This window comes from Sceloporus occidentalis, unplaced genomic scaffold, assembly GCF_023333645.1.
Source record: "Sceloporus occidentalis isolate IW3139 unplaced genomic scaffold, rSceOcc1.0.p SCAF_104, whole genome shotgun sequence".
NCBI classification, from domain to species: Eukaryota; Metazoa; Chordata; class Lepidosauria; order Squamata; family Phrynosomatidae; genus Sceloporus; species Sceloporus occidentalis.
The window spans coordinates 806081-832557 of record NW_028317084.1 but is presented as its reverse complement, the minus strand read 5'-3'; the positions used below and the strand labels follow the sequence as shown (position 1 = coordinate 832557).

General features: G+C 38.1%; 1 protein-coding gene across 2 annotated transcripts in view; it reads left to right on the top strand.

The window, feature by feature from the left end:
• The window catches only part of LOC149283427 (serine/threonine-protein kinase N2), a 77127-nt gene extending 51463 nt beyond the window's left edge, over positions 1-25664 (top strand). For both annotated transcript variants that reach the window (XM_089497585.1, XM_089497586.1), the window contains exons 7-22: positions 2658-2843; positions 3761-3870; positions 7297-7440; positions 7536-7611; positions 7872-8046; positions 8246-8375; positions 10152-10282; positions 10372-10447; positions 10686-10777; positions 13417-13593; positions 18721-18783; positions 19032-19108; positions 21559-21701; positions 21906-22013; positions 22892-22972; positions 23051-25664. In XM_089497585.1, coding sequence (XP_089353711.1) covers positions 2658-2843; positions 3761-3870; positions 7297-7440; positions 7536-7611; positions 7872-8046; positions 8246-8375; positions 10152-10282; positions 10372-10447; positions 10686-10777; positions 13417-13593; positions 18721-18783; positions 19032-19108; positions 21559-21701; positions 21906-22013; positions 22892-22972; positions 23051-23254 — 1973 coding nt within the window. In that variant the 3' untranslated portion in view covers positions 23255-25664. The remainder of the gene's footprint in view (positions 1-2657; positions 2844-3760; positions 3871-7296; positions 7441-7535; positions 7612-7871; positions 8047-8245; positions 8376-10151; positions 10283-10371; positions 10448-10685; positions 10778-13416; positions 13594-18720; positions 18784-19031; positions 19109-21558; positions 21702-21905; positions 22014-22891; positions 22973-23050) is intronic.
• Positions 25665-26477: the final 813 nt, after the last annotated feature.

Genomic DNA, 26477 nt, shown 5'->3' with positions numbered 1-26477 from the left:
AAGCCACTGAGATGTCCAAGAGCACCAGCAGGGTCACACTTCCCCTGTCGATGCCCAGAAGGAGATAATCAACTAGGCGACCATAGCAGTGTCAACTCCGTATCCCGCCCTGAACCCGGTTTGAAATAGGTCCAGATTTCAATTTATACATGAAGTGGACTTATAGTTGGATATATATGGTATTTATTGGGAAAAAATATTTTCTTATATGGGGGTTGGTGGAAAATGTATTTATACTAATTGCATCATCTCAGCCATATTCTTAAATGCTGTCTTCTACTTTATGAAGGTTTTAATGACCTAAGTTTTTAAGAGGAAGATCTTACTGTTATAACATGGGATTTTCATAATGAAATTCAGCAGATAAACCCGTACTGAAGTTTGACAAGCTTAAAAGAATTCAATTTTTCTGCTCCTTATGTCAGTTACTAAGACTTTTCAATGGTAGATTCCGACTCACCATATTGCAATCCTTGATGTAATGTTAGTGATTTTCAAAATGCTTTGTAAACATGCATACCAGTATTATTTTACATTACAATGAGCCCTGGTTAAATGCCAGTACTGTAGCCACAAGGTTGTGTACTTGCGCCCAGGAAGGACTTCAGGGTCCACTCAGCTTTCCATCTGTTCGTAGGTCAATAAAATGAGTACCCAGCATTTTGGAGACAATTGGTTTACACATTGTAAACCACTTAGAGGGTGCTAGTTCACTGATAAGTGGTATAGAAATGCTATTGTTGTCGCTATACAGTTGTAGATGGTGTGCTTGAGAACTGAAGAGGTCTCACAGGTCAATACTGTACAAGGTGTTAGAAATGAAATGTGGCCATTATTCCCAATTCACTAAGCGCTGGTGAAAATTATGTTTTTCCTAAAGGGAGATTTCAGCAAAACATTAAAACTTCGCTAGTAACACAAAAAGAGGATTGCAAGTAGCAGTAGTCCATAAAAATGCGTCTCCCATTTACTTGTGCCTAATGGGTTTTCTAGATTAAAGTAATTAAATACAAGAAATTAAGAGTTGGTATTCCACAAGAATAAATGTCTGCACAGGGGTTATGAAAGTTGAGACTATATAGTCCAGCAGTTCCTCTTGACAGTCTGTGTGTGCATCTATAATTGCAGCGCTTCATAAAGAAAATAAATTCCAAGATATCTCGTATGCTTAATGAAGTTTTTAAATATATCCCTGCAGATTTTATTTGCTAACTTGAAGCAGGTGTTGAATAAAAACTCTGTTCCTAATATGTTGTTTACTAAATTATTTAATAAACAACCAAATTAGAAGCGCTAGCACAGCTGTTCACTTGTGTTTCCCAAAATGACTTTAGTTTTTAAACTGAAACTGTAGCAGAATGTTGTATGTGCACGTGTGCATGCTCACCACCACCACCCCTCCATCTCCAATCAAATATATGTAGGATCACATTTTGAAATTACCACAGTATTTTACAATAAGAATATGTAAAGGGAAGTGTATATGTTGATTTCAGGTCTTTACTCTAAATATCAAAAACATAATGTGTAAGAGAAACAAACTGGATGTTTTTAAAAGCATAGATTATGCTATAAAAACTATTGACATAACAGGGACAACATTTGAGCAGAGTTTCTTGAATAAGTGTCTCTTGAAAAATGCACTGTCTTTTGATGATACATTATCCAAAGCTCTTAGGGTCCATACAGACAGGCCAAAATAAAGCTGCTTTGGGTCACTTTGGAGGTATGCTGTTTAAATGACAAACACTTCTTAAGAGGCTGGAAGCTGCACCACAGCTTTATGGAGCACAGCTTTGACACAGCTAAGGACTGGAGCACAGCTTTGACGCAGCTTCTGGCCTCTTAAGATGCATGTATCATTTAAATAGCATACCTCCAAAGTGACCTGAAGCAGCTTTATTTTGGCCTGTCTGCATGGGCCCTTAGGTTATTCAGCCTTTCTGTTTGACTCAGACTTGGCCATACTTACAATAGACCCCTTTGAAATCCACAGGATGTAGATACAGCTAACTTAAGTTCCATTGATTGAAGTAGGTTTGCTCTGATTAAAACTGGATCCATCCCATATTCCTAATGATGACTTATGGTGATTCATCCCCCAGTTACACCAGTGTAAATACATATGGAGGCATTGCACAAGAAGATATCAAATGCATTCTTGTGCAACGTATTAGGCAGCTTCACTCTCCCTACACCCACTGATTGGCCACAAGCTTGTGCCCAGGAATTGTCCAGCTGCCACCACAGAGATATAGCAGAAGGAGCTGTGTTTGCCTACAGACGCTGCTCCTTGTTTCCCAGGGGCATGGCAGCAGCAACCAGACGGCACTGGGTACAGTCCTTTGACTAGTCACTGCAAGCAGGGTATCTGTGCCTGGAAACCATTTGACTACCACTTCGCGGTTGCAGAAAAAAGTACAACTTTGCCCCTCCCCAACCATCAGCAGTCCCAAAAGAACTTAACCATAATCTCCATTCAAAAATTCAGGCTTCTTTATACAACAGCTTTTGTACTTTTTTCCTTAACATTCCTGAGTTCTCAATGCCACTGCCATTTATGATCTAATGTATTTATGAAATTTCATGCTATGTTAGGAGTATGAGTCAGGGCGATCCAATCTTGTTGTTTTTTGTTTGTTTTTTTGTTTTTTTAGGTACTTTGGAAGTTAGACTGATGGGTTGCCAGGATATTCTGGAGAATGTCCCTGGTCGATCAAAAGCCACCTCCATTACTCTGCCTGGATGCAGTCCGAGTGAAGCTAGATCATCTTTCATGAGTCGAACAAGCAAAAGTAAAAGTGGGAGTAGCCGAAATCTTCTGAAAACAGATGACTTGTCCAGTTTAGTATTTTTCCCCTCTTTTCTACAAACCTTCAGAAGCCTCTTAGGAAAAATAAAGATATGTAAATTTTAATATTAATAGTACTTGTTTATCATGGACTTACTCATGCACCTGAGATCCTTAAGCCTGAGGTCTTGAGAAACTTCCTTTTTCAGTATGTACCGGACTTGCAAAGCACTGTTTGAGTGACAGCAGCCTTAATAAGAGAGTGTTACAAAGGGTGTTGGATATTGATTTTGAATTAAAAACAACAACAGCAACTCAGAATATGATTCTTACTATTCCAGTGCAAAATCCAGAGCTTGTCCTACTTCAGTCTGTGACTGGCATAATTAGGTATTCAACAGATTTTCCCTCAAGGCTGCTCCTCTCATCACTTCCCTCTCCAAACCACCTAATCATACCAAGAGAGGGGATGGTAGAGAAGAGGAGGTGTGGCAGTTAGCTCTGACATTACAGCATGCCTGAAGACCCTCTTAAACTGTTTTGGGGAGTCCTAGTATGTACATATTTGCTATGGCTGTGTTTTAGGGCAAAATAGCAATACTGTCTATTTCAGTGTTGGTAACAGTTGGTAACAGGTATATTCAAGAGCAAAAGAAAAGAGGATTGTAGCTATGGGACAAGAACTAGCAGGCCCCAAACTTCACTTGTACCTGATAGGTTTGAACATCTCAGGCTCAGTTTTCGTCTTCCCTCCCATTTGGAAAGTTCACTGATGGTTACTAAACAAGGGGTAAGGCAAAGAAAGAGACTAATCAGATTTTGAAACATTTAATTTAGAGACATCATAGACTCTTGTTAGCTCATTGTGTGTTTGTATCATTCCAGCCATGTAATCAGTCCTTGCCTGGGTTGTTGTTTCTGGAAAAGCTTCTTAAAATGCTAAGCTGTGTTTGTGTAATTTACTTACAGATGAAATCTGTGCTGTTTTGAAGTTGGACAATACTGTGGTTGATCAAACTAGCTGGAAGCCTATTTCCAATCAGTCATGGGATCAGAAATTTACACTGGAACTTGATAGAGTAAGAACCTATTTATCACGTTAACTATGATTGCCAGCTTAGTAACTTTATTTAATGTATCTGTTAAAGAGATCTTGATTTGGATCCTAACTTTTCTTTCCTGACTGGATTTACACTTACAAGGTAGAGCTTTCTCACATCCCCCATTTTCTCAACACCCCGATATCCCTTCTGAAAGTCTACTCCTGAGGAAAGGGAGGAAACTGGGTATTCCATAAACCTGCCCAGTGGCCTTAATAGGGCAAGAGCTGATTAGTATGTTAGCTTTACTTGTGTTTACCAAAGAAATTTTTTTAGCATTCCAACTGCCTTAAAGTATTGGAACTATATTTCATTTTTAAAAAGGAAAGAAAAGAAAAGAATAAGTGGAGTTTAAATATTTTGCCAGACAAATTCAAAGCTTGGTGTGGGAAATATTTTTATTAGGATATGTGTCTTTAAATTTGCAACAATAATGTAAACAACACACTTAGCAGATCATTTTGACTTCCCCAGCCTCAAAAAGAAAGAAAAAATGAATCATCACTTGTTTGAGAGCAAATTAATTACAGTTTTACTTTTACTTTTGATTTTGATTTCAACACTTTAGCCAAACATAGTACAGTCGTCCCTTCCGATTCACAGGAGATCCGTTCTGAACCCCCTTTCCCGTGAATTGGGAAAATCACCAATATTGGAGCCCCATTAATTACAATGCCATTATGTCCCTCCCAGCTCGCATCCAAGGGATGCGAACGGCAAGACCGCAAATCACAAGGGACAACTGTATTCATATATTGATACTACTTTGGGTTGCTATATATAATTTTCTTTTGTGCTTTATTTTATTCCCTTCACCTGTTCACAAATCAGTAAATCTTATGTACTGTCTCATATTTTCTAAAGATAACCACCTCAAAAACATCCATTACAATTTTGAAATTGCCAAGCTTGCCAACTGTTGTATTGGCATCTATTCATTGTTACCACTCAATTTTATGAAGCAATGATGTTTTGAAATAGGAATGAAAATTATTTGAAAAATTAAGAAAATTTAGCTTTTTTTCCTCCAGCCAAGAAGATGCATGACAAATACGACAAATATGGGACATGCTTGTATGAGCAAAAATATATTTCATTTGAAGAAGAGCATCTTTGAGAAGCCAAGTCATGCTATTATTATATTGTGTGATGAAATCCACATTACTGGCTTAGCTTGTGTCTCTTGTTCAAGTCCCTTGTTAATTTATGGCAGTCCCATGAATTTCATAGGGATTTTTTTAAGGGGAAAAATAGTCAGGGTTGGCTTTGTTAGTTTCTTCCTCCAAAATAAAGCCTACCACCTATGGTATTCATTAGTTGTCCCTCTTTCAAGTACAAACCAGGGTTGACTCTGCTTATCTTCCATGATCAGAAAGAATATGGTGCTTTCAGGGTATTTAGAGCTGGAGTGTGACTTACTATATCTTAGCAATATTTTATTAAGTTATCCAAGGTTAAATGAAGGTCAAGATAGACCTCTTGGAGGAAGATGTTTCACTTTTCACTGTGAAACACAGATTGAAATCCTGTTTACATTTACTTCATAGAAAGCCCTATTAGACACAGTAAAAGTTACTTCTGAGTAAATATAGACAGAATCCTAGTTAAAACCTTATTCTTTTTGAAAAATTAAGCAAGTGCAAAATTTTAAGACCATTGAAGTAAAATAGAAGTTTAGTCAGGCAGGTCATATGTGTGCAGAATTTTAGGAGAAACATTTTTTAAAATTAGTGTTGACACATTGCAAAAACATGAATGGAATGTGACAACAGAAAATATAATAGAAAACCTTTCCTTCTGGTAGATAAGGTCATGAAATAGATTTTTGAAATTGAGATTTGAAAAGTTCAGGCTCCATATCTGGTCAAGCATATATTCTTAAAACAACTCCCTCACCACCTGATTTACTATTTTATTGCTATTTTCACAGCCTACCAAATGGCTTGTGTGTGTAAAATGCAACTGATGTTTGACCAAGGCACAGAAATGCTTCCGAAGCTACATGGAGGCATTATTGTTAATGTGAATTTTAAAATAATAGTGTCAACTGATTTGAAGTTAGTATTCTAAATAATACATCTACCACAAGGAAGTTCAAACTAAAATCTCTACTGCATGAGTATTCATGTGGCAATCAGTTCAAAGCAAAACAATTATTTATGAATTCTTTTGAAATTAGTGGAACTTAACATTGAACTTGGCACTTAGGTCCCATTGATTCAGTCTTAACTTTCATGGGAATGTCTGTATAGCATGGAAAAAGTCTGGTGTTGGATTCGGTTCCCACATGCAAATTAGCTCCTGCCATGCAGAGGTCTCTGTAATGATTAAAATTGTTGCTGTATGTTCCAGGAATGAGATGTGATAGTGTGGAGAGGAAAGAGGAAAACTTGTTTGTACACTCGTCTCTCCACATTCACTGGGGTAAGGGGCACAGGACCCCCAAGAATGTGGAAAAACCACAAGTAACAAAAACACTATGTTTTTACCTGAGAGAACACCTCTAGGAATCTCTAGGTCCTCCAGTGATACTGTGGCTAACATCTGCCAGACATTGCATTGGAGAAGCTACAAATGCCTAGTGGAACATTCTCTCTAGAAATCTCTAGGTCTTCTTTTGGTTAAAGTTGACCACAGAGTTGCGCTGGAACACCTAGATATTCCTAGAGAGAACATGTTGATAAAATCCTTGAATAATCAAATCCTCAAAAGTCAAAGTCAGAAATGAGGAAGGATAGGTGTATTTCTGAATTGAAATGTCATCTATCTTTGTTTCATTTGACATAAAAATACATATTTTTGTCTCCCTCTTAGCATAAATGGGTGCTTTTTAAATCCATGTACCTTTACCCATCAATAAGAGCATAGATCATAAATTACTCAGCTCCAGTACCTAGTGCCACATCAGCCCTTTGAGAATTAAATTACTCGCATTGTTTGTTCTGTCTATATTGAGATTATTGCAAGTGGTTCTGGAAAACAATATTTTACCTTGTACAATAACTTTTATGAGTCATGTTTCAGAAAATGGATTGCTTTAAAGTAAATATTATTGAACCTATATATTGGTATTTTTAACTGTTTTAAATAGCTTTTAGAGTTGCAAAAGGCTCTTGTGAAAATACTAGAATTCTCTTGAGCATAATGTGAAAGAAGCCCCTTTTCATCTTAATTATGATTTTGTGCGGTGAGGGTATCAACTGATATGTTTCCTAAAACATTCTAGCCAATCCAGTAATTTATGAACCTAAGTGAATCATGTAGCAGACTAGCAAATTAGTTATGAAAACATTCCAATATAGGCAGTTCCTGGATGGGTGATGTTGATGTGGGGATATTTACCGTTAAGATATTAAGACTGTAGCAACTACCCAAATTTAATATGCATTTGTCATCTCTTTTCAGTCTCGAGAATTAGAAATTTCTGTTTATTGGCGTGACTGGAGATCTCTGTGTGCAGTGAAATTTCTAAGGTTAGAAGATTTCTTAGACAACCAGCGACATGGCATGTGTCTCTATCTTGAACCCCAGGGTACTCTCTTTGCAGAGGTAAGAATGAGTATTTTTTAGAAAATTATTAAAGGTTGTGAATAAGTTTTAAAATTCTTTGTTTGAAAAGTGAATATATGTTGTTTAAATTGCAGGTCACATTTTTTAACCCAGTTATTGAAAGAAGACCAAAACTTCAGAGACAAAAGAAAATTTTCTCTAAGCAACAAGGTAATAGGATTTGATAGAAACAGATGTTGAAGTAAAATTCATGCAAAATCGTGGTGTTTTTTTTAATTTAAGATAGGCTGTTAAATAGTGAAATCCATTTTGAAAAAAAGAATAAACAAGAAAAATGAATATGTCATGTTCAGTTTATCCATGTATTAAACTAATGAATATGAATACTTATTTAATGCCAGCTTTGGTGATAAGTAAACAGATTACTTATGCTGTGTTCTTTTTTCTTTTCTTTTCTTTTTAACCCACAGGCAAAACATTTCTCAGAGCTCCTCAGATGAATATTAACATTGCCACTTGGGGGAGGCTGGTGAGAAGAGCTATTCCTACAGTAAATCATACTGGTACCTTCAGCCCTCAAGCTTCTGTGCCTGCTACAGTGCCAGCAGTTGATACTCAGATTCCTGAATTAGGGTCCCCGACTAGGTAAATGGACGAAAAGCATGAAGCAAACTTTGCACATTAAAGTTAAGGTGGAACATCTGTAATGTAATAGGAGACATGAATTTATTTACTCCTTGTGATGATTAAAAAAAGAAATGATAGACATTACAGAAATGAACATATTTTTTGTGTTCTCCAAAATTGTCACTATGTTCACCAAGAAAATTGTTTTCTTTTCAAGTGACTGTCCTGTAGCCAAATTGGTATTTGAGCTTGAACCTGAAACCCCACGTACTCCACCACGTGCTTCTTCTCTTGGAGAAATAAGTGAACCTTCACCTGAGCCAAAAGCTCCAGCTACACCCAGTCAGGCAAGGCTTCTGATACAACATTTAAAACAACAATACAACTTACTGTGTCTTAAGTTTTGTCTCTTAGTAGTATATGTTCATAGAGATTGCATTGTACTATACAATGCACTCTGTTGCTGAAATGTTCTGTGTGCAGTTATCTCTGTATCTCTATATACGTTAGTTATACAGTGCACCCTTCTTTTACGCAGGGGATCTGTTCCGGACCCCTCCCCCCCATGTAAAAGAAATAGCACATATGCTTGAGCTCCATTACAAGTAATGAATGGGGCTTGGTGCTCACAGTGGTGTGGTGTGGCGGCGGCACGTGCGCCACAGGCACACACGCTATTATTTTTTCCAGCTCATGGCGCCGCTTCTTCCAGCGCTGCTTTCAGCATTATACGCTGAAAGCAGCGTATAATGCGCCCGCATATGACGCAGGCGCACTGTAGTATATTTAGAATCTAGTTATAAAATATGATTTCTTTAAGTGATCAAATGATAAAACTTTTTGGACCTTACTTCTTTGTAAGTCACATGGTGATATTTTTAAAACATACTTTGGCCGGAATCCATTCCCCCTCCTATTTCTGTGCAGCCCTCAATGCTGCCCAGAAGCTGGCTCTGCTCAGTTTCCTAGCCTTTTGGAGCATGCTTTTGGGGTACAAGGGCCAAATAACTATTTAAGGTTGGAACTGACCAGAGGAATTTTGGTGTACCTCCCTCCTCCTCCACCATCATCAGCAGACTCACTCTCATAGCATATCACAAAGACTGCTTTTTAAACTCTCCCTTACATTCCCAAGTTTTTTGTTTGTAGTTTGGAGAAGGACTGCAGTTAGGACACACCGGTCCCAATCTCTCAGGGTTGCATAGAACCACACTACAGAATTATAACAAGTAGATGTTTACATAGTTGTATCCAAAGGAATTCAGTAATTTGTTGATTTATTAAGACACTTGGCATTCTCTAGTACTACAACTATTAGATCTCTGTGGCAGAGAATGCTTAGTATGACCCCAGACTACAAACTCTAAGCAACCATGGCAATTGAAGTCGTATCAAAGTACTATAACATAGCATGGATGCATCCTTGATTGTATGGATATTTGAGTCATAACTCAGTGTTTCTGAGTGTTTTCACACAACTGAAGTCAGCACTTAAGCATTGCCTGACTTTTAACCAAACCTTATCTAGCTGTTTAAAGAAATGTATATTGTACCTTTTAGTAACCATAATTCATATCATAACAAAATTCTTTAAAACCTAATCAGTTAAAAATAGACTTGGGGCAAAGATAACCATCACCTATTTTTATGGATTCTGAAAAGTCTGACATACCAAGATTTTGTTGAAGATTTCTGAAAACAAGTAAGTTGGCCACTGATCCACTTCACTGAGAAGAGCATACCAAAAACTTGAGGGCAAACATTAAGAACACTTGGCCTCTTATTTTTGTTACCTCTTTTAAAGAGACATTTAAATTAAATGCCCTATATGTCATTGACATGTTGTTTGGTCTTTATGGTCTGTATATGTACAGAGACATTCTAGTCACTTAATCAGAATATATATAATCTTTCAAATGCTAGTGTGCATAAGTAATGGAAATACCTCTCAGATTAAGGCTCCTGTATAAGACATTTTGGTCAAGCAAAGACTTTGAATTCCAGGACTGTAAACTTCAAGACGTGGTTGTGATGTAACTCTTCTAGATGATGCACACGTCAATTTCTAGCAATTTTTGTTTTTTTAAATCTTCAGATTTTTTTTTCTTCTACACATTTCACAGGATACAGAAACATTTGATTTTGAGAATGACAGAAACAATTTTATTCCCAAGCTTCCACCAGAGATTATTTGCGAGACTCAGATTTCAAACTCCGATACAGAATATACGATACGAGAGACTGATGATAGAAGGTATGCCTTAAAAATAAATAATATGGTATTTAGTTCCAGTTCATTGTTGTGAAGAAATCTTATTTAATCTCTAAATTGTTATATTTCAGAATACAACAGAGATTTCAGTTTAGTTTACAAGACTTCAGATGTTGTGCTGTACTGGGTAGAGGACACTTTGGAAAGGTACGTTTGACAATAGTGATTATATTTCAAATTTATTTTCATACTTTTGTCTTAGTCTACTTCCCTTTGTGGCAGCATGCAGCATTGGATTCGTGTTTTTCTTAAGTATTTTGTCGGTGTGTTTCTTGATTAGCATAATATTTTTTTAAAAGTTTGAAACATTATCCTCAAAATGAAAAATATTTTGCCCGCAAATATAATAGGAAACATGCTCATTGCACATTGTCTTATGTTTTAGGTCCTGTTGGCTGAGTATAAAAATACAAATGAAATGTTTGCTATTAAGGCCTTAAAGAAAGGAGATATTGTTGCTCGTGATGAAGTAGACAGGTCAGTATGAAGGATAGAAATAATTATATTTGTGTCTGTATTGCAACTGGAAATACAAAGTACAATACAAAAAGTGTATTGTACAATGCCAAAAAAAACCCAGCATGGTGTAATGATTTGAGCGTTTGACTAGGACACTAGGAAACCAGGGTTCAAATACCAACTCAGTTATGGAAACCCACAGGGTGACCTTGAGCTAGTCACACTCTCTCGGCCTTAGAGGATGGCAATGGTAAACCCCATCTGAAGAAACATGGCAAGAAAACCCTTTTATGGGTTTGTTTTAGGGTCGCCATAAGTCGGAAACAACTTGATGGTGCACAATTGGAATTGACGCTTTTTCAACTTGTTAATGTTCTGAAATCCAAGCTCATGATCACCCCAAATTATTTAAGGTGCAACAAATGAGCAACAAAATTATTAAGAAGCTGTGTATCATTTCCAGGATCAGAGGCAGTACAACTATAAAAACCAGTTGCTAAGGAACAAAACCAGAAAGTTCAGTGGGCTCATCTCCTGCTTGTGGGCTTCCTCTAAGAATCTGGTTACCCAGAAAATGAATATCATGTTGGATTAGAGAAGACTATGGTCTTGACCCAGCAGGATTGTCCTTAGGATCTTATATTTCAAGAGCCAGAATGCAAAGCAAAGCACTTCTTTGGGTGGGACCAAGCACTTGAATATACTCAGAAAGATTTCTGACTTTCTGACATTCCCTCAGAATGTGAACAGCTTTCCCATATTTCCCATTTTCTTTTCAAATTCTCTAGTTTCAAAGGCAGCTGTCTGTATGTAGAAATAGGGTGCTGTTGTCTTAGGTCAAAGCTCACTAAACATGTGCATTTAGTTGTGTGGGTAGCTTTTTGTGTGTTTCGTGGCTTGCTTAAACACACAGCTGTGGAAGAATGTCTAATAGAGTTTAATTACTAATAACAGTATAAAGTAAGCTATTTCCTCAGTAGGAAACTGTGGCCAGCCATTCATTGAGTGATGATTGCTTAGCTGTGTTTCTTTGTGTGTGTGTACATGTGCCTGTGCACATATGTCTGTAAAAAACTGTTTGCAGTTGATACTTATACAACACTGTTCCTTTAAAAAAAGCACAGTATAACATTTGAACATGTCTTCAAAGCTTTAGCACATCTGAGTTGACGTTTACCTCATAACACCAAGGGATACCTTACTGCTTCTTCATGCTATTTCATGTAGATCACAGTCATTATCCTTTGCCATGCATCGCTGCGTGGGTGAGAACTATCCATGCTGGCAAGTACTGCATACATAGTGCCTCTCTCTACTTTGGCTGCCAGTAATGTAAATCTAGGCCTGTCTATAAAAAGCAACAGTTAATTCTGTTACTCCCAGCAGCCATGCTGATTGAGGGATTCTGTGAATTGTATTCCTAAATATGACTTTTCTGACCTGTGGTCTGTTAGCTGTTTAGAAGGTGGAACTAGCCACTGGATTTAGATTCACCCCCTTTAAAGGTCTTCCCATTGAACAACAGTTAAGAGCAATTAATTGCCTTTTTTAATTAGGGCGAGGCCCACATGTGCATGCTGCTTCGTTCACACACAGGTATTAGGCCCCCAAATTTAAAATTTTTGGATTGAAAACCATTTGTTTTTTCCTTTGGTTGTCTTGTAAATCAGCCCCCTCTACTATCTCATTATCCAGCCTTTAGGGTGAACACAGTTACGCTTGTCAAAAAAATTTAAGTTCTTTAGCATTGTTTTCCTTTGCTTCATCCTTTACATCCTTTGTTATATGCTGCTAAGTTTACCCTTGATTTATCTCCATGGGTCATATCAAAATCCATAATTTTGGCCCCAAAACCTGCCCTTGACTTATACATGAGGTCGACTTATAGTCGAGTATATACAGTATATCTCAGTTTATAGCTCATAGGGTGCAGTATCCTCCCTGCATTTTCGGTATGGCTCAGGGAGTGGTGGAACTCAGATGTCCTAGTTATTAAAAAAATAAAATAAAATCGTCCTGTAAGCCCAATATTGGCTACCCTTGATCAATATAAGCCTGTTAGATTTCTTTGTTCCTTTTCTATGGCCTGGAACAGATGGGCCTTTGAGGCGCCCTCGTCATGTGCGAGAGTTGGCTGGTGGGCAGACCGCCCACACGCCTGGCAACCCTTACACATGACGAGGGCGCCACAGCTGCGGCGCACCCACCAGACGCGGCACATAATGGTGACATCACAGCTGCGATGTCATTGCAACGTCCCTCACGCTTTGTGGCATCGCAGCGATGCCACAAAGAGAAGCCGCTTCCGGGTGCTCCTTTTTTGCTCCGCAGGAGCGCCGTGCAATTTGGTTGCTGTGGCACTCCTGCGGAGCAGAGCAGCGCTGGGGAGGCACCTCTTTCTGGTGGTGTGTCAATAAGAATAAATTTGGTTTGAAACATAGTTTTTTTTTTTTTTTAATTCTGTTCACAGGGTGTGTCTTATAAGTATATTGGTGAGAAAAATAACTCTAGGAAATCTATTTTTGGAAAGCTTCCATGCTGCAGTGTGGCTGTCTTCACACATATACTTTTAATTTTTTTTACAAAAGTTAAGTAAACTGTATGGTTAAGCCTATTATATAATTCCTATTAGAATTTTCCTTTTTTTTTTTTTTCAGCCTCATGTGTGAAAAGAGAATTTTTGAAACTGTGAACAGTGTAAGGCATCCCTTTCTGGTGAACCTCTTTGCCTGTTTCCAAACCAAAGATCATGTATGTTTTGTAATGGAATATGCTGCTGGTGGAGATCTTATGATGCATATACACACTGATGTCTTTTCTGAACCAAGAGCAGTGTAAGTGTTCAGCCCTGATAAGAATCAAACAGGTATTTACAAGCTGTGGTATAAACTGATCTGTGTGTTTGTTTTGTGAAAGAACGCCAATGTATGTAAATAGGTTGGGAGCCAACTCATATTTCAGAACCTGGCTTTTAAAGGTAATGGTAATAAATGTAGGAATGATGAATATAATACACATTGGCTGTTGGTGAAAAAGAAATATCCATCTTTGTAAGCATGACTCCTGCCCAAAATTATATGTAAACTTGTAGCATTGCTCAGACACCTATAATGTGTCAAAGTCCATTGCATGGGACATACAGCCGTATACACTTGCCTTATACTAATAAAAAATTTGTACAACCAGGAAGAGTTTGGAATGGACATAGGCCACTAAAATATCACCTGTGTCTGGGTATCTGCTGAAATGATAATGCTCTGTCTATAATATGACTTGAAGTTGACACATGATAGAACACGCATACCTACTTACTGTATATATTCATGTATAAATCTAGAAATTTAATCAGAAATTGACCCCAAAAATGGGTCAACTTATCCATAGGTCAGTAGTGTACCTTACCTTTTATCAAAAAAGAAACCATCCCTTTCTCTGAATAGAGTGGTGAAAGGTGCAAAATTAGTTCATCCAGGAGAACCAACCATCTTCTGGCCTTTTTGAATGCTTGGGTGTAAAAATGATGGTGGTGTCGGCTCTTTGGCACTTCTCCCTTAAAGGAGCACTGGAGTAAAGGGGTTCTCCTAGGATGGACTAAACCCTTGCCTTTTGCTGCTCTACTAAGAGGAATCCTAGAATCGTAGAGTAGGAAGAGACCACAAGGGCCATTCAGTCCAACTCCTTGCCATGCAAGAACTCAAACTCAAAGCATCCCTGACAGATGGCCGTCCAGCCTCTGTTTAAAAACCTCCAAAGGAGACTCCACCTCACTCCAAGGGAGTGTGTTCCACTGTTGAATAGCTGTCACTGTCAGGAAGTTCCTCCTAATGTTTAGGTGGAATCTCTTTTCATGCAGTTTGCATCCACTGCTCCATGTCCAATTCTCTGCAGCAGCAGAAAACAAGCTTGCTCCATCCTCAGTATGACATCTCTTCAAATACTTAAATAGGGCTATCATATCACCTCTTAACTGTCTCTTCTCCAGGCTAAACATGTCCAGTTCCCTAAGTCTTTCCTCGTAGGACATGGTTTCCAGACCCTTCACCATTTTTGTTGCCCTTCTTTGGACACACTCCAGCTTCTCAACATCCTTTTTGAATTGTGGTGCCCAGAACTGGACACAGTATTCCAGGTGAGGCGTAACCAAAGCAGAATAGAGTGGTACTATTACTTCCCTTGATCTATACTATATTTCTATTGATGCAGCCTAAAATCGCATTGGTCTTGTTAGCTGTCGCATCGCACTGTTGACTCATGTTCAACTTGTAGTCTACTTGGATTCCTAGATCCCTTTCACATGTGATCTCGTTAAGCCAGGTCTCCTCCATCCTATATCTATGCATTTCATTTTTTTATTTATTTGTCCTCCATGTTGAAATTCATTTTGTTAGCTTTGGCCCAGCTTTCTAATCTATTCAGGTCATTTTGAATTTTCATCCTGTCCTCTGGGGTATTAGCTATTCCTCCTAATTTGGTGTCATCTGCAAATTTGATCAGCATGCCCCCTATTCTTTCATCCAAGTCATTGATAAAGATGTTGAATACATTAGCACTGGGCCCAGGACAGAATCCTATGGCACCCCACTGGTCACTTCTCTCCAGGATGAAGAGGATCTATTGCTGAAGACCTTTTGGGTTCAGTTGGTCAACCAGTTACTAATCCACCTAACAGTTGTATTGTCTAGCCCACATTTTACTATCTTGTTTGCAAGAATATCATGAGGGACTTTGTCAAAAGCCTTACTGAAATCAAGATATTCTATGTCTACCGCATTCCCTTTATTTACTAAGCTGGTAATTTTATCAAAAAAAGAGAGATCAGATTAGTCTGGCATGACTTCTTTTTGAGAAACCCATGTTGACTTTTAGTGATTATGGCATTCCCTTCTAAATGTTCACAGTTTCTGTTTAATGAGTTGTTCTAGAATCTTTCCTGGTAATGATGTCAGACTGACTGGACGATAGTTGTTGGGATCCTCTTTTTCCCCTTTTTGAAGATGGGAACAACGTTTGCCCTCCTCCAGTTTACTGGGACTTCTCCTGTTCTCCAGTAGTAGTTTTCAAAGATTATTGTCAGTGGCTCTGAGATTATATCTGCCAGTTCTTTTAAGATTCTTGGATGTAGTTCATCTGGTCCTGGAGACCTAAATTCATTTAAATTAACCAGGTATTCCTGTAGTACCTCTTTACTTATTCTGTGCTGCATTTCCCCTATTGTGTCCTCTGCTTCATTTTCCTCAGGTTGAACACCCTTTTCCTTTTGTGAGAAGACTGAGGTAAAGAAGGTGTTGAGTAGTTCTGCCTTTTGTCTGTCCTCCGTTAGCATTTCTCGATCTTCTCCACGCAGTGGGCCTACCATTTCCTTCTTCTTCCTTTTGCTTATGGACATACAGTACCCAGAACAACCTTTTTTGTTGTTCTTAACCTCTCTAGCAAGCCTGTGCTCATTTTGCACTTTAGTTTTCCTGACTTTACCCCTATGTGTGCTAGCTATTTCTTTGGATTCCTCTTTGGTAATTTCCTCATATTTCCATTTCTTATACATCTCCCTTTTAAAGTTCAATTTAGTCATCCAGCCCAGTTTCTTGAGACACCTCCAATTTTTCCTCCTCATTGGAACAGTTTGAGATTGTGCGTTCAATATCTCCCTTTTGAGAAACTCATCCATCCTGAGCTCCCTTCTCTTTTAGTATTCCTGACCACGGGATTCCCCCCCCCCCCCCCCCCAGTATTTCCCTTAGTTTATTGAAGTCAGAATGTATGTCTGACTATGGCCCTTATCACATGGAGAAGCGCAAAGGTCCGTCGCACTTGTAAAACGTCATTCAGGCTTTCCGCTTCTCCATGAACTCTTTGACAACGGAAAGAAAGCAGGAAGCCTCAATGATGTTTTAGAAGCATGACAGAGATCCATCTTTTGTGCTAATGCAACATTTTACCCACGTACGTGCCTCCGTTTGATAAGATCCTATGCCTGGCTTCTCCTTTCCACTATATAACAAACTCCAGGAGAACACAATCACTGCCAACTAAGGATCCCACCAGTTGCACTCCATTAACCAGGTCATCCCTGTTGGTTAGGATCAGATCTAAAATAGCTGATCTCCTTGTTGTCTCTTCTACCTTTTGGATAATGAAATTGTTTTCGAGGAAAGTGAGGAATTTGCTAGACCTTGAGGTTTTGGCTGAGCTTGACTTCTAGCAAATATCAGGATAGTTGAAGTCACCCATCACTACTACATCTCTCATTTCTGAACATGTGGTCATCTGTTCTAGAAAGGCAACATTCAGTTCCTCAGTCTGACTTGGCGGTCTGTAGTAGACTCACATAATAACATCCCTGTTGTTTCTTTCCCCTTTAATTTTTATCCACATGCCCTCCACCTGATTTCCAGAATTTAAGTCCTGGATCTCTTCACTGATGTAAACATCCCTGACATATAATGCTATTTGTCCTCCTTTCCTTTTTGGCCTGTTTTTCTTTAAAAGGTTATAACCCTCTAGTCCTACATTCCAATCATGAGACTCATCCCACCAAGTTTCAGTGATGCCTATTATATCGTATTTGCTTTGTTGTGCTGGGAGTTCAAGTTCATCTTGTTTATTTCTCATGCTCTGTCCCCCCCACTAGCTGCCAGTGTATAGTTTTTTCCTTCCCAATGTTGGTTCCCTGCACTGTTTGCCTTGTTCCCCCATAACAGTTTGACTATTATTTCCAACCCTTGATAAACTCCTGCCTTCCAAAGTGCTGTCGCCCTCCCCCAGATAACTCAATTTAAAGCCCTCCTGATCAAATTTTTGAGACCATTGGCAAAAACGTTTCTGCCAGCTGGTGTGAGGTGCAGTCCATCCCTTGCCAGAAGTCACCCTTCATGGAATCGCAGCCCATGATCCAAGAAGCCAAATTGTTCTCGGCGGTATCATTTGCGGAGGCAGGTGTTCACATCTGCTATTTTCCTTTCCTGGACCAAGAGAAGGGATGAAATGACAACCTGTGCATTCATCTCTTTCAGCTTCCTACCCAAAGCCTCATAATCCTTTCTGATATTCTGAAGGCTGTGCCTTGCAGCATCATTGGTTCCCACCTGGACCAAAAAAAAGGGGTATGATCAGTTGGCTCAACAAAAAGGAGATGGTTCTTTTTCTTGATAAGAGTTAATATTGTACCATAACTCTTGCCTATGCTTCCTTTTTGACATGTGCACATTTTCTTAAACCCATTCATTCCTGGTTGCCTCACCCACACATTGCAAAGCCACCATTTACTTTAGTTCCCTCCTCATCCATCCAGCATTTAGTGTGAGCGCAAACAGTTAAGCCTGTCAGAATTTTATTCTTTGTCATTGTTTTTTCTTTGCTTCATCTTTTACATCCTTTGTTACATGCTACAAGTTTTATCCCGAATCTATCCATGGGTCATATAAAAAATCCATAATTTTCACCCCAAAACCTGCCCTGAACTTACACAAGAGGTGGACTTATACACAAGTATATGCAGTAATCAATTAAGCTATTACAGTTTTATTAGTACAAGCAGCTTTTCTGCAGGCAAGTAGATCTTCATGACAGAGAGCTTTATAGCTTAGAGGAACACAGAATGTGCCTTTCTAGCAAGTGAGTTCTTTACTCATTTAGTTCAGTGTTCTCAGCTTTTACTGGTACTGGTTCTCTAAGGTCTGATATTAAAAAAACGGTCTTTCCTCTCCCAGGGTACCTGATTCTGAACATGGTTCTATCTGCATATGAAGGTTATGTCCTGCCACTGAATTATTATGTTTTTTAATGCAAAGTTTTAAAATAAAGGAATGGGAAGGGAGAGCTATACAAAATAAACCAATTAGAAGAGACAGTTGTCTGGCATTAAGAAGTTTTCTCTGAAATCAATTTCTCTTTAAAAGTTATTCTTTGCAACAGTTTAACAAACTGAGATTGATGAGAACTAACACATTTTTCTCTCTGAACAGATTTTATGCTGCATGCGTGGTTCTTGGACTGCAGTATTTACATGAGCACAAGATAGTTTATAGGTAAATATTCAGACAATACAGATTTCTGCTTTTCTTCACATTCTGCTGTCTGTGTTTGATTTTCTTTTGTACTTTTCTTTGCTGGATGAAAACCTTGCCATCAAATGCTTGCCCAAACACAGTGTTGCTCTCAGATATCTTATATCTGGAAAAGAAAACTTTAAGAGCTAGTACACTTTTGCAAGTAGCATTTCCCCAGTGTTCCAAAATGATGATCATAACAGATGGTTTTACATTTCTTTTTGTAGAGACTTAAAGCTAGACAACTTGTTGCTGGATACAGAAGGCTTTGTGAAAATAGCTGATTTTGGTCTCTGCAAGGAGGGTAAGCTTTTTCTAATGTTGTTGCCTGTATTGTGTAATAGTAATTACTCTTTTATGCCAGTCCACACTTAGCAGTTACTCTCTCAGATAAGTACTGTAGTTGTTCTCTCCTTTCCCCCCTACCCCCACTTGTTAACTTTTAAGAGGCTGTTGAAGCTATTGGTCATAACAGCCTTTTTCCATTTCAGCTTTTTGCTTTGTTTATGAGTTGTTGGTGGTTAGGATTTGATTTCATTTATATCCCACCTTTCTCCCAGTTTACATTGAATATTGCAAAGATGGAAGAAGATACTATAGGCCTGTACCCTCTGGTTAATTTTTAACCCATGAGTAATAAAAGGAATGTTTAGATGTCGTAGTCAGCATTTTCTTTCTTTTCCTTTCCTTTCCTTTTTTTAGGGTGAGGGGGTAGGATAACAATGAGGCATATTCCCACAATGAGACTCTAATATTTAAAAGCAAATAATAATTTAGTGATTATCAATGTAAACCATTCTCACACCTGTCTGGCATGCAGAAGATGCAGCTGCCCCTTAGATCTTTGTTTGGCCATAGCATTTAACTATTAATTGTGTCAAACAATGAGTATCTTTTATTTCATAGTAAAAAAATGAATACCTTATTGTGTGGAAAAATTAAGAAATATTTGGGTTTTTTTTTAAAGGCCTTTTAAAAATTATTAGGGATGTAGTGTCCTAAATCCAGCGAGTAGTCTCACCTAGAATGAACCCATTGAATCAGTGTAACTTTTGTAAGTGTGGACTTCAAATTCTCATTGATCTGCTTTAGTTCACACTAGCAACTGGATTTAGGCCATGGGGCCCACATTTCCAAATATAGAAAGAGAAATGTTACTTGCATTTATTCTTCACACACGATATTGCATGATGGTGTATATCAGGGGTAGGCAACCTGAGGCCCGCTGGCCAAATGCGGCCCGGCAAGGCCTTGGGACCGGCCCCAGCCCGGTCCTGCTGCCGATTGCTGCCGGGGCCTTTGGCATCTTACGCAAGAGGCATGGTGGGGCAATTGTCTATAGAAGCCTCAGAAACATGCATTTATCTTAACATTTTTTTAAAAATCAGCAAATTTTTTCGCGTGTCCTCCATTTTTTATTTTAAAAGTTCCCTCCATTTGAAAATTTTGTCCTACATTTGTCCCGGTTTATTTATTTATTTAATTTTAAAAAATTATTTAATTATGTATTTTTTGGCTTTGGCCCCCCAGTTGTCTGAGGGACAGTAACCTGGCCCCCGGCTCAAAAGGGTTGCCTACCCCTGGTGTATATACTATGTATGTCTGTAGTACATATGGTTTTAAGTTCCTGTTGTGTTTTGCTGCTCATACAGAAAACCAAAGCTATACAGCTTAGTTTGCTTGTAGCTTACGACTTTTAAAATCATTTCCTAGCAGTGAAGGGAACAATATCCTCATATGGGTTGTTCCTCTCACTGACTCTGATATCTTTTATGTACTATGAATACTTTCTTATCTGTAATTTGTGAGTATCTGCTTTTCTTTGCACTTTGGTAAAAATTTGGTATATATTGTGCATCATACTCTTCTGGATTCAGCCTTGCCACTGACAGTCTAGCATGTTTAAATGGCACGAAGTTGCTAGAGTTATGTTTTCTTTCTTTCATATGTATACCTCAGTTGCATGTTCTTAGGGAGGGAAATCTTTTAGAAAATCTGGAAAGCTTTTAAACAAAAACACCTCTCTAGGCCCCATGGGGCTGAAACATGGCACATCTCGCAGAGAATTAGTTTGGGGACACACAAAAATTTGATATTGTTTGTGTGTGCAACGTAGATGTACTGAGGGAGATGCAGCCCTCCAAGGTCTTCTAGCCTCCTACAGTTGCCTCCTGAGATGCGGAGACAATGTAACACAAGTCTTAAAGGATTTATGTTGTCTACCAATACAGTTTTGGTTAGAATTCAAGGTCCTGATAATAACAGTCAAAGCTTTAAATAGCTTGTAATATTTGATTATTAAAGACCATCTCTCTATATATATCCCTGTCTGAGGCCTGTTGGAGAGGCCATCTTCTCTGTGCCACCAGTGGGAGCAACATAGTGCAGGGGAACATGGGGAAAGGCTTTCTCTACTTTGGCAATGCAGTTATGGGATATCTGTCCCTTAGAGGCCCAGTTGGTGCCAACACTAGTATCATTCTAGTGCCAACACAAAACATGGCTTTATATTAACAACTTTGGTTCTTAATGGGTTTTCTTCAAATATGCACATGTGCTCTGGTTTAAAATATTTTAAGTTGTTTTAACTAATTATAATTTTCTTGTTTTAAATCTTTAAACTGATTAATATTCTTTGTGTCTGGGCAAATTATTTCTTGTTGTTTTTATATTATTGACAGAACTGATTTTATGATATGATATAGGTGGAGTTACAAGTATTTTATTTACAAAAATGGTAAATAATTGTTGCAGGAATGGGATTTGGTGACAGAACAAGTACATTCTGTGGCACTCCAGAATTTCTTGCTCCAGAAGTGTTGACAGAAACATCTTATACAAGAGCTGTAGACTGGTGGGGTCTTGGTGTGCTTATCTATGAAATGCTGGTTGGTGAGGTAAGCTTCACAAAACACAAAGCTATCTTCTTTATCCATCTATGAAGGGCATAGGAAAGCATTTGAATCTAAACTTGGAAGGGAACTGGTGAATGCAGGACTGTTAAGTTAGTCTTTCACTTTCTTCTGGGTTCTGGTTCGTGAACAAACATTGATTAAAATGTTAATTTCAGGAAATCATTCATATAATGATTTTTTCCCCAGTCTCCTTTTCCAGGAGATGATGAAGAAGAGGTTTTTGACAGTATTGTAAATGATGAAGTAAGATATCCTCGATTCCTTTCTACAGAAGCCATCTCAATCATGAGAAGGGTAAGATGTGACTGAAATGTGCAAGTTCTCCCATTGCTTAGTTTTTTAATCTAATGTATAACCGTGTGTGTGTTTGTGTGTGTGTTTGTAGCAAGCATTTATTTTTCTTAAAGCATTTTTTTAAACTGCATTTCTTAAAATCCATTTAATGTTAAAAATAGTGAGTTATATCCCATCAAGTGTAACACCATAGCCTCCCTGCCAGATACAATTGGTGTCTGGCTTTTATTCACTAGTATGGCCATTATTCATTAGTGATACTACTGTTGTATTTTGCATGCCCTCTTGTATTCCAGGGGCATGCAAAAATCAAAAAAAGCCAAGGGGGGATGCCTGAGAGTCATCTTTGACGTTAACAGTTATATAGCAAAACAGCAGCAGAGAGGATTTAAGTGGGCTGAAGGTAGAGAGGCTGAATGTTATGTGACGGAATACAAAACTTTCCCCTCCTTTGTCATTTTATCAGTCATTTGGATTGGCTGTCCTTTTTATGTTGACACCCTGCAAGGGGGTAGTTCAGAAAGTAGGTACTACAGTGCTGTAGAGCATTGGTAGGACTGCTTGCAGCATCTTGTAAATGAGATTGAGAGCACTGTGCCTTTTTTAGAAGTATTTTTTCTTTGAGTGAGTTTAATTTTTATTACTGTTTTTGACTTTGTTTGGATTTTGTAGTTATGATTTAAGCTTCTATAAACTGTCTTGTAGTAAAGGGCAATATATATAGTTAATACTGAGCCCTTTACCTAATTAGCTGGAAAGACAACACGCATATCCTAAAGGTACATTTTAATTTGTCTTGACTAGGTTAGGAAAAAAAATTGATAATCAGAGTTCATAGTAGTAACCCGAATCTCAGTTTGACTAATTTCTTTTTTCAGCTTCTGAGGAGAAATCCAGAACGACGCCTTGGTGCTGGTGAGAAGGATGCTGAAGATGTCAAAAAGCATCACTTTTTCCGGGTGAGTGCCAACTAAAGTGTGGTTGTAGTCTGGCAACAGCCTGGAGCAGGAAACTTAACATGTCCTCTCTCTTTACAGTTGATTGACTGGAATGCATTGCTTGCCAAGAAAGTGAAGCCTCCATTTGTCCCCATCATAAGAGGAAGAGAAGATGTTAGCAATTTTGATGATGAATTTACCTCAGAAGCGCCTATTCTCACTCCACCCCGAGAGCCTAGGATACTTTCTGAAGACCAGCAGGAAATGTTCAGAGACTTTGACTACATTGCTGACTGGTGTTAATCCTTTAGACACTGTGAAATCCAAGCAGACTGGTTCATCAAAACAGCGTTCTCCCACCTCCCTCCCTTGAGAACAGTACCAGTCACTGGACTGGCCTCTGTGCTGCCTGTAGCTTCTGATTTTCAAATCATATGAAGTTTTTTTTAAGTACTGTTTTTAATACACATGAGGTCTGGCCTCTTTGTTTTTGTATATCTTTTTTAAAAAATATCTTGAGCACTGGAAATTTTTTGCAGCTCTTTAAGCTGAATTGGTGGTTACAGGCTGTGTGCCATTCTTGTATGGACACACTTGTGCTATATCTTTACACTTTTACAGCAGAAAACATGGTGGGGTGGGGGGAACCATGCCTTAAGAAGTGGAACAGCAACCAGAAACTAAGCTAGACGGAAAACCATCTACCCAGATTTTAACGGAAGAAGGCAAAAGCTGTTGGTCCTTTACAAATAAAAAATGGTTACAAAATCCAAAAATTTATAGACCGAAGGACTGTTAAACACACTATTGACTTGAGTTTTTAAAAATAATGAGGATTTACAAATGATGCCTTGTTTTGTAAGCTTTCTGTGGTATTTATTGGGGGAAATGTTAAAAAGCCTTACCTATGTGAAAACAGTATAAGTGCTTCCATTTTTTTAAACAGGAGGGGGGAATGGGCCAAGTCCTGAACAGTTTACCAAAGTCACATGCCAAACAATTTTTGCCTTTTAACTATTTTAAACACCATTCAGAAACAACCAGCAGATAGGAAGAATGTAAATAAGTAAGAATGTCTCCGCAGTCTTAACCAGAAATACTTTCAGTGTGTGCATTTCCCACCAAAACACAATCATTGTTAATGTACTCTTGAATTCATGACTGTTCCACATTAACTCCATAGAGAATGCTGATTTTCCAAAATATTCTGTCTAGCTATGTCAGTCATCTTACGTTTGCTAATTTAGTTTTACCATATCATTTTTAAAGAATGGGGAACCTTTCTGTATACATGTGTTATACATGTATATTTGGAATTTCTAGTATATTTTTGTTTCAACGGATAGGCAAACTGTGTACCACTTCCTTTAGTTTTTGTCCAGTGGCTATGTGAATGTATTGTTGAATCCAGATTTAATAGGGAAAATGTACTTATATACATCTTTCAAGCCACTGAACTCCATAATTTTCATTGGCAATTAACTGAAAATAAGGGTGAAAGCAATAAGTTTTAAGAGAATGTATAAATATTTTTGATAAAACTTGTATATTTTAAGCCTCTTAACACAATGCTGTACCTCAGAAGTTAAAATGTTTTTGACCAGATACTGTGTGTACTCTTTACAGATTTATGTAATTATTTTCAAATATTCCGCTAAAGTATTTTAAGTTTGTCCGTGGAAAATAACATTCCACTTTCCATAGCATATTGAAATTGGCTTTTGCCGTCAGCCTCATCCCTGGCTAGGACAGAAGAAAGAACTTGTGTGAGGTTTGAGTCACTCAGACGTACTGCTCTTTCTGGAATAAAAGATACATAGCAATCATGTAACCATGTTGACTTTGAATGGAAACAATGAGATTCCAATGTGATGCTTTTATAGCCTGAGATCCATCCCACCCCCCCAAATAAACTAGCATTTGATTTGAAGGTGACAGAGAGCTTTGATACTTTCAGGGGCCTGCAAAAATACAAGGTGTAATGAAATCACTAGAATAATGTACATTACAAGTTTGTTCGCAAGGGACAATGACTAAGATAGACACTCCTCTATTGTTTTTTTAAAAAAATCATGGATATATCTTAACCTATTATTTAGAAATAGTACCATTTAGCTTGTTCTCAGGATGCTAGTTGGCTATTTCTTTTCCACTACAAGTAGCATTTTCCTAATTGAAGAAAACACTATGTACCTGAGATACAGTCGGCTTGCCCCCTTTCCTTCCCAATTAGCGCTAGAGACAGCCGGGTCCCAAACAGGTGCTTCACAGTGATGAAAGTCCTCCCGAAATAACTACTTTGTAATTACATCTTGTACAGAAATGTTTGTAATCTTAAGTAAATCTTAAGTAAAAACATTAGAGGCAGGGTATGTTCACACAGTTAAGCTGAAAGAAAGCACTAATTTTATCTAGTTTTGAAATATTTAGGCAAACTCAGATTTTAAACTCTAGATTGTAAATATATTTTGCTATACCTGTATGTGGCTGCTGAAGCACTTTGTAAAGAAAACTAGGACATTTTAGAATGGTACACTATGCATTAAAATGAAATGTGCCTTTAACAATGTAATACTACAAAACTGTCTTGCAGTTAACTATCAAATTAAAGTTTAAACAGTGAAATTTGTATATGAAAACATGATTTACTGATTTGAGTTCTATATCCTTGTGTTGTTTGATCTTTCTTTAGATAAAAATGATGTATTTAGAACTTGATTTGTATTCCCTTTTTTCAGGGTGGGGAAGACTTTAGTATTTGTTAAATCTTTGTCAAAAACTGGTTGTTCAAGTAACTCAAGTAGCACAGTCCATTGACAAAGTACACAGAACTGCACAGGTACACACCTTCAGTGGTGAGTGTGTGTGTGTTTTGCCTCAAACTCTTGGGCAATATTCAGAGGTAAAATTGGAACCCAATGTGAAACTGAGTTGAGATGGTCTACCTCAGTCAACTGACAGTGTGCCCTGGAAGTGTGCATGTTGTGAGAGACATATCCTGTTTGCTTGCATGGTTCTTAAATTCTAAATGAGATGTATCAATGGAGGCACATCAGAGCAAGTTCCTGAAATAGGAACAAGTATTGCAATGCCCAGAAATGACCTTAACTGTATCCTGTGATCTTAAAGTAGCTCTCCTTTCCTTACCTAATGATTATTTGCCAATCATTTTCTCTTGCCAAGGTCTCTAATGCTGCTCTTCTGTCCAGTGTGAAAAGCAAAAGATTGCACAAGTGTTCTCCTTGTGTACTTCAGGCAGGGTTGGAGTAACCATTAAGCAAAATAAACATGTGCTTTCAGCATCAAGGGAAGGGGGAACACCACAGAAATTTTTGATTGCCAGGTTTATCATGGATCATACGTTGCAAAACTGTAAATGGTGCAGCTGAACCAGGTTCTTCAAAAAAAGAAAGGCTCCCACAATAAATGAAAAAAATGTGTGTGCGTGTATGTGTGTGTGTGTGTGTGTGTGTGTGTGTATGTATATATCTTTTCTAATTAATGTTTTAGTTTTATCCTTTTAAAT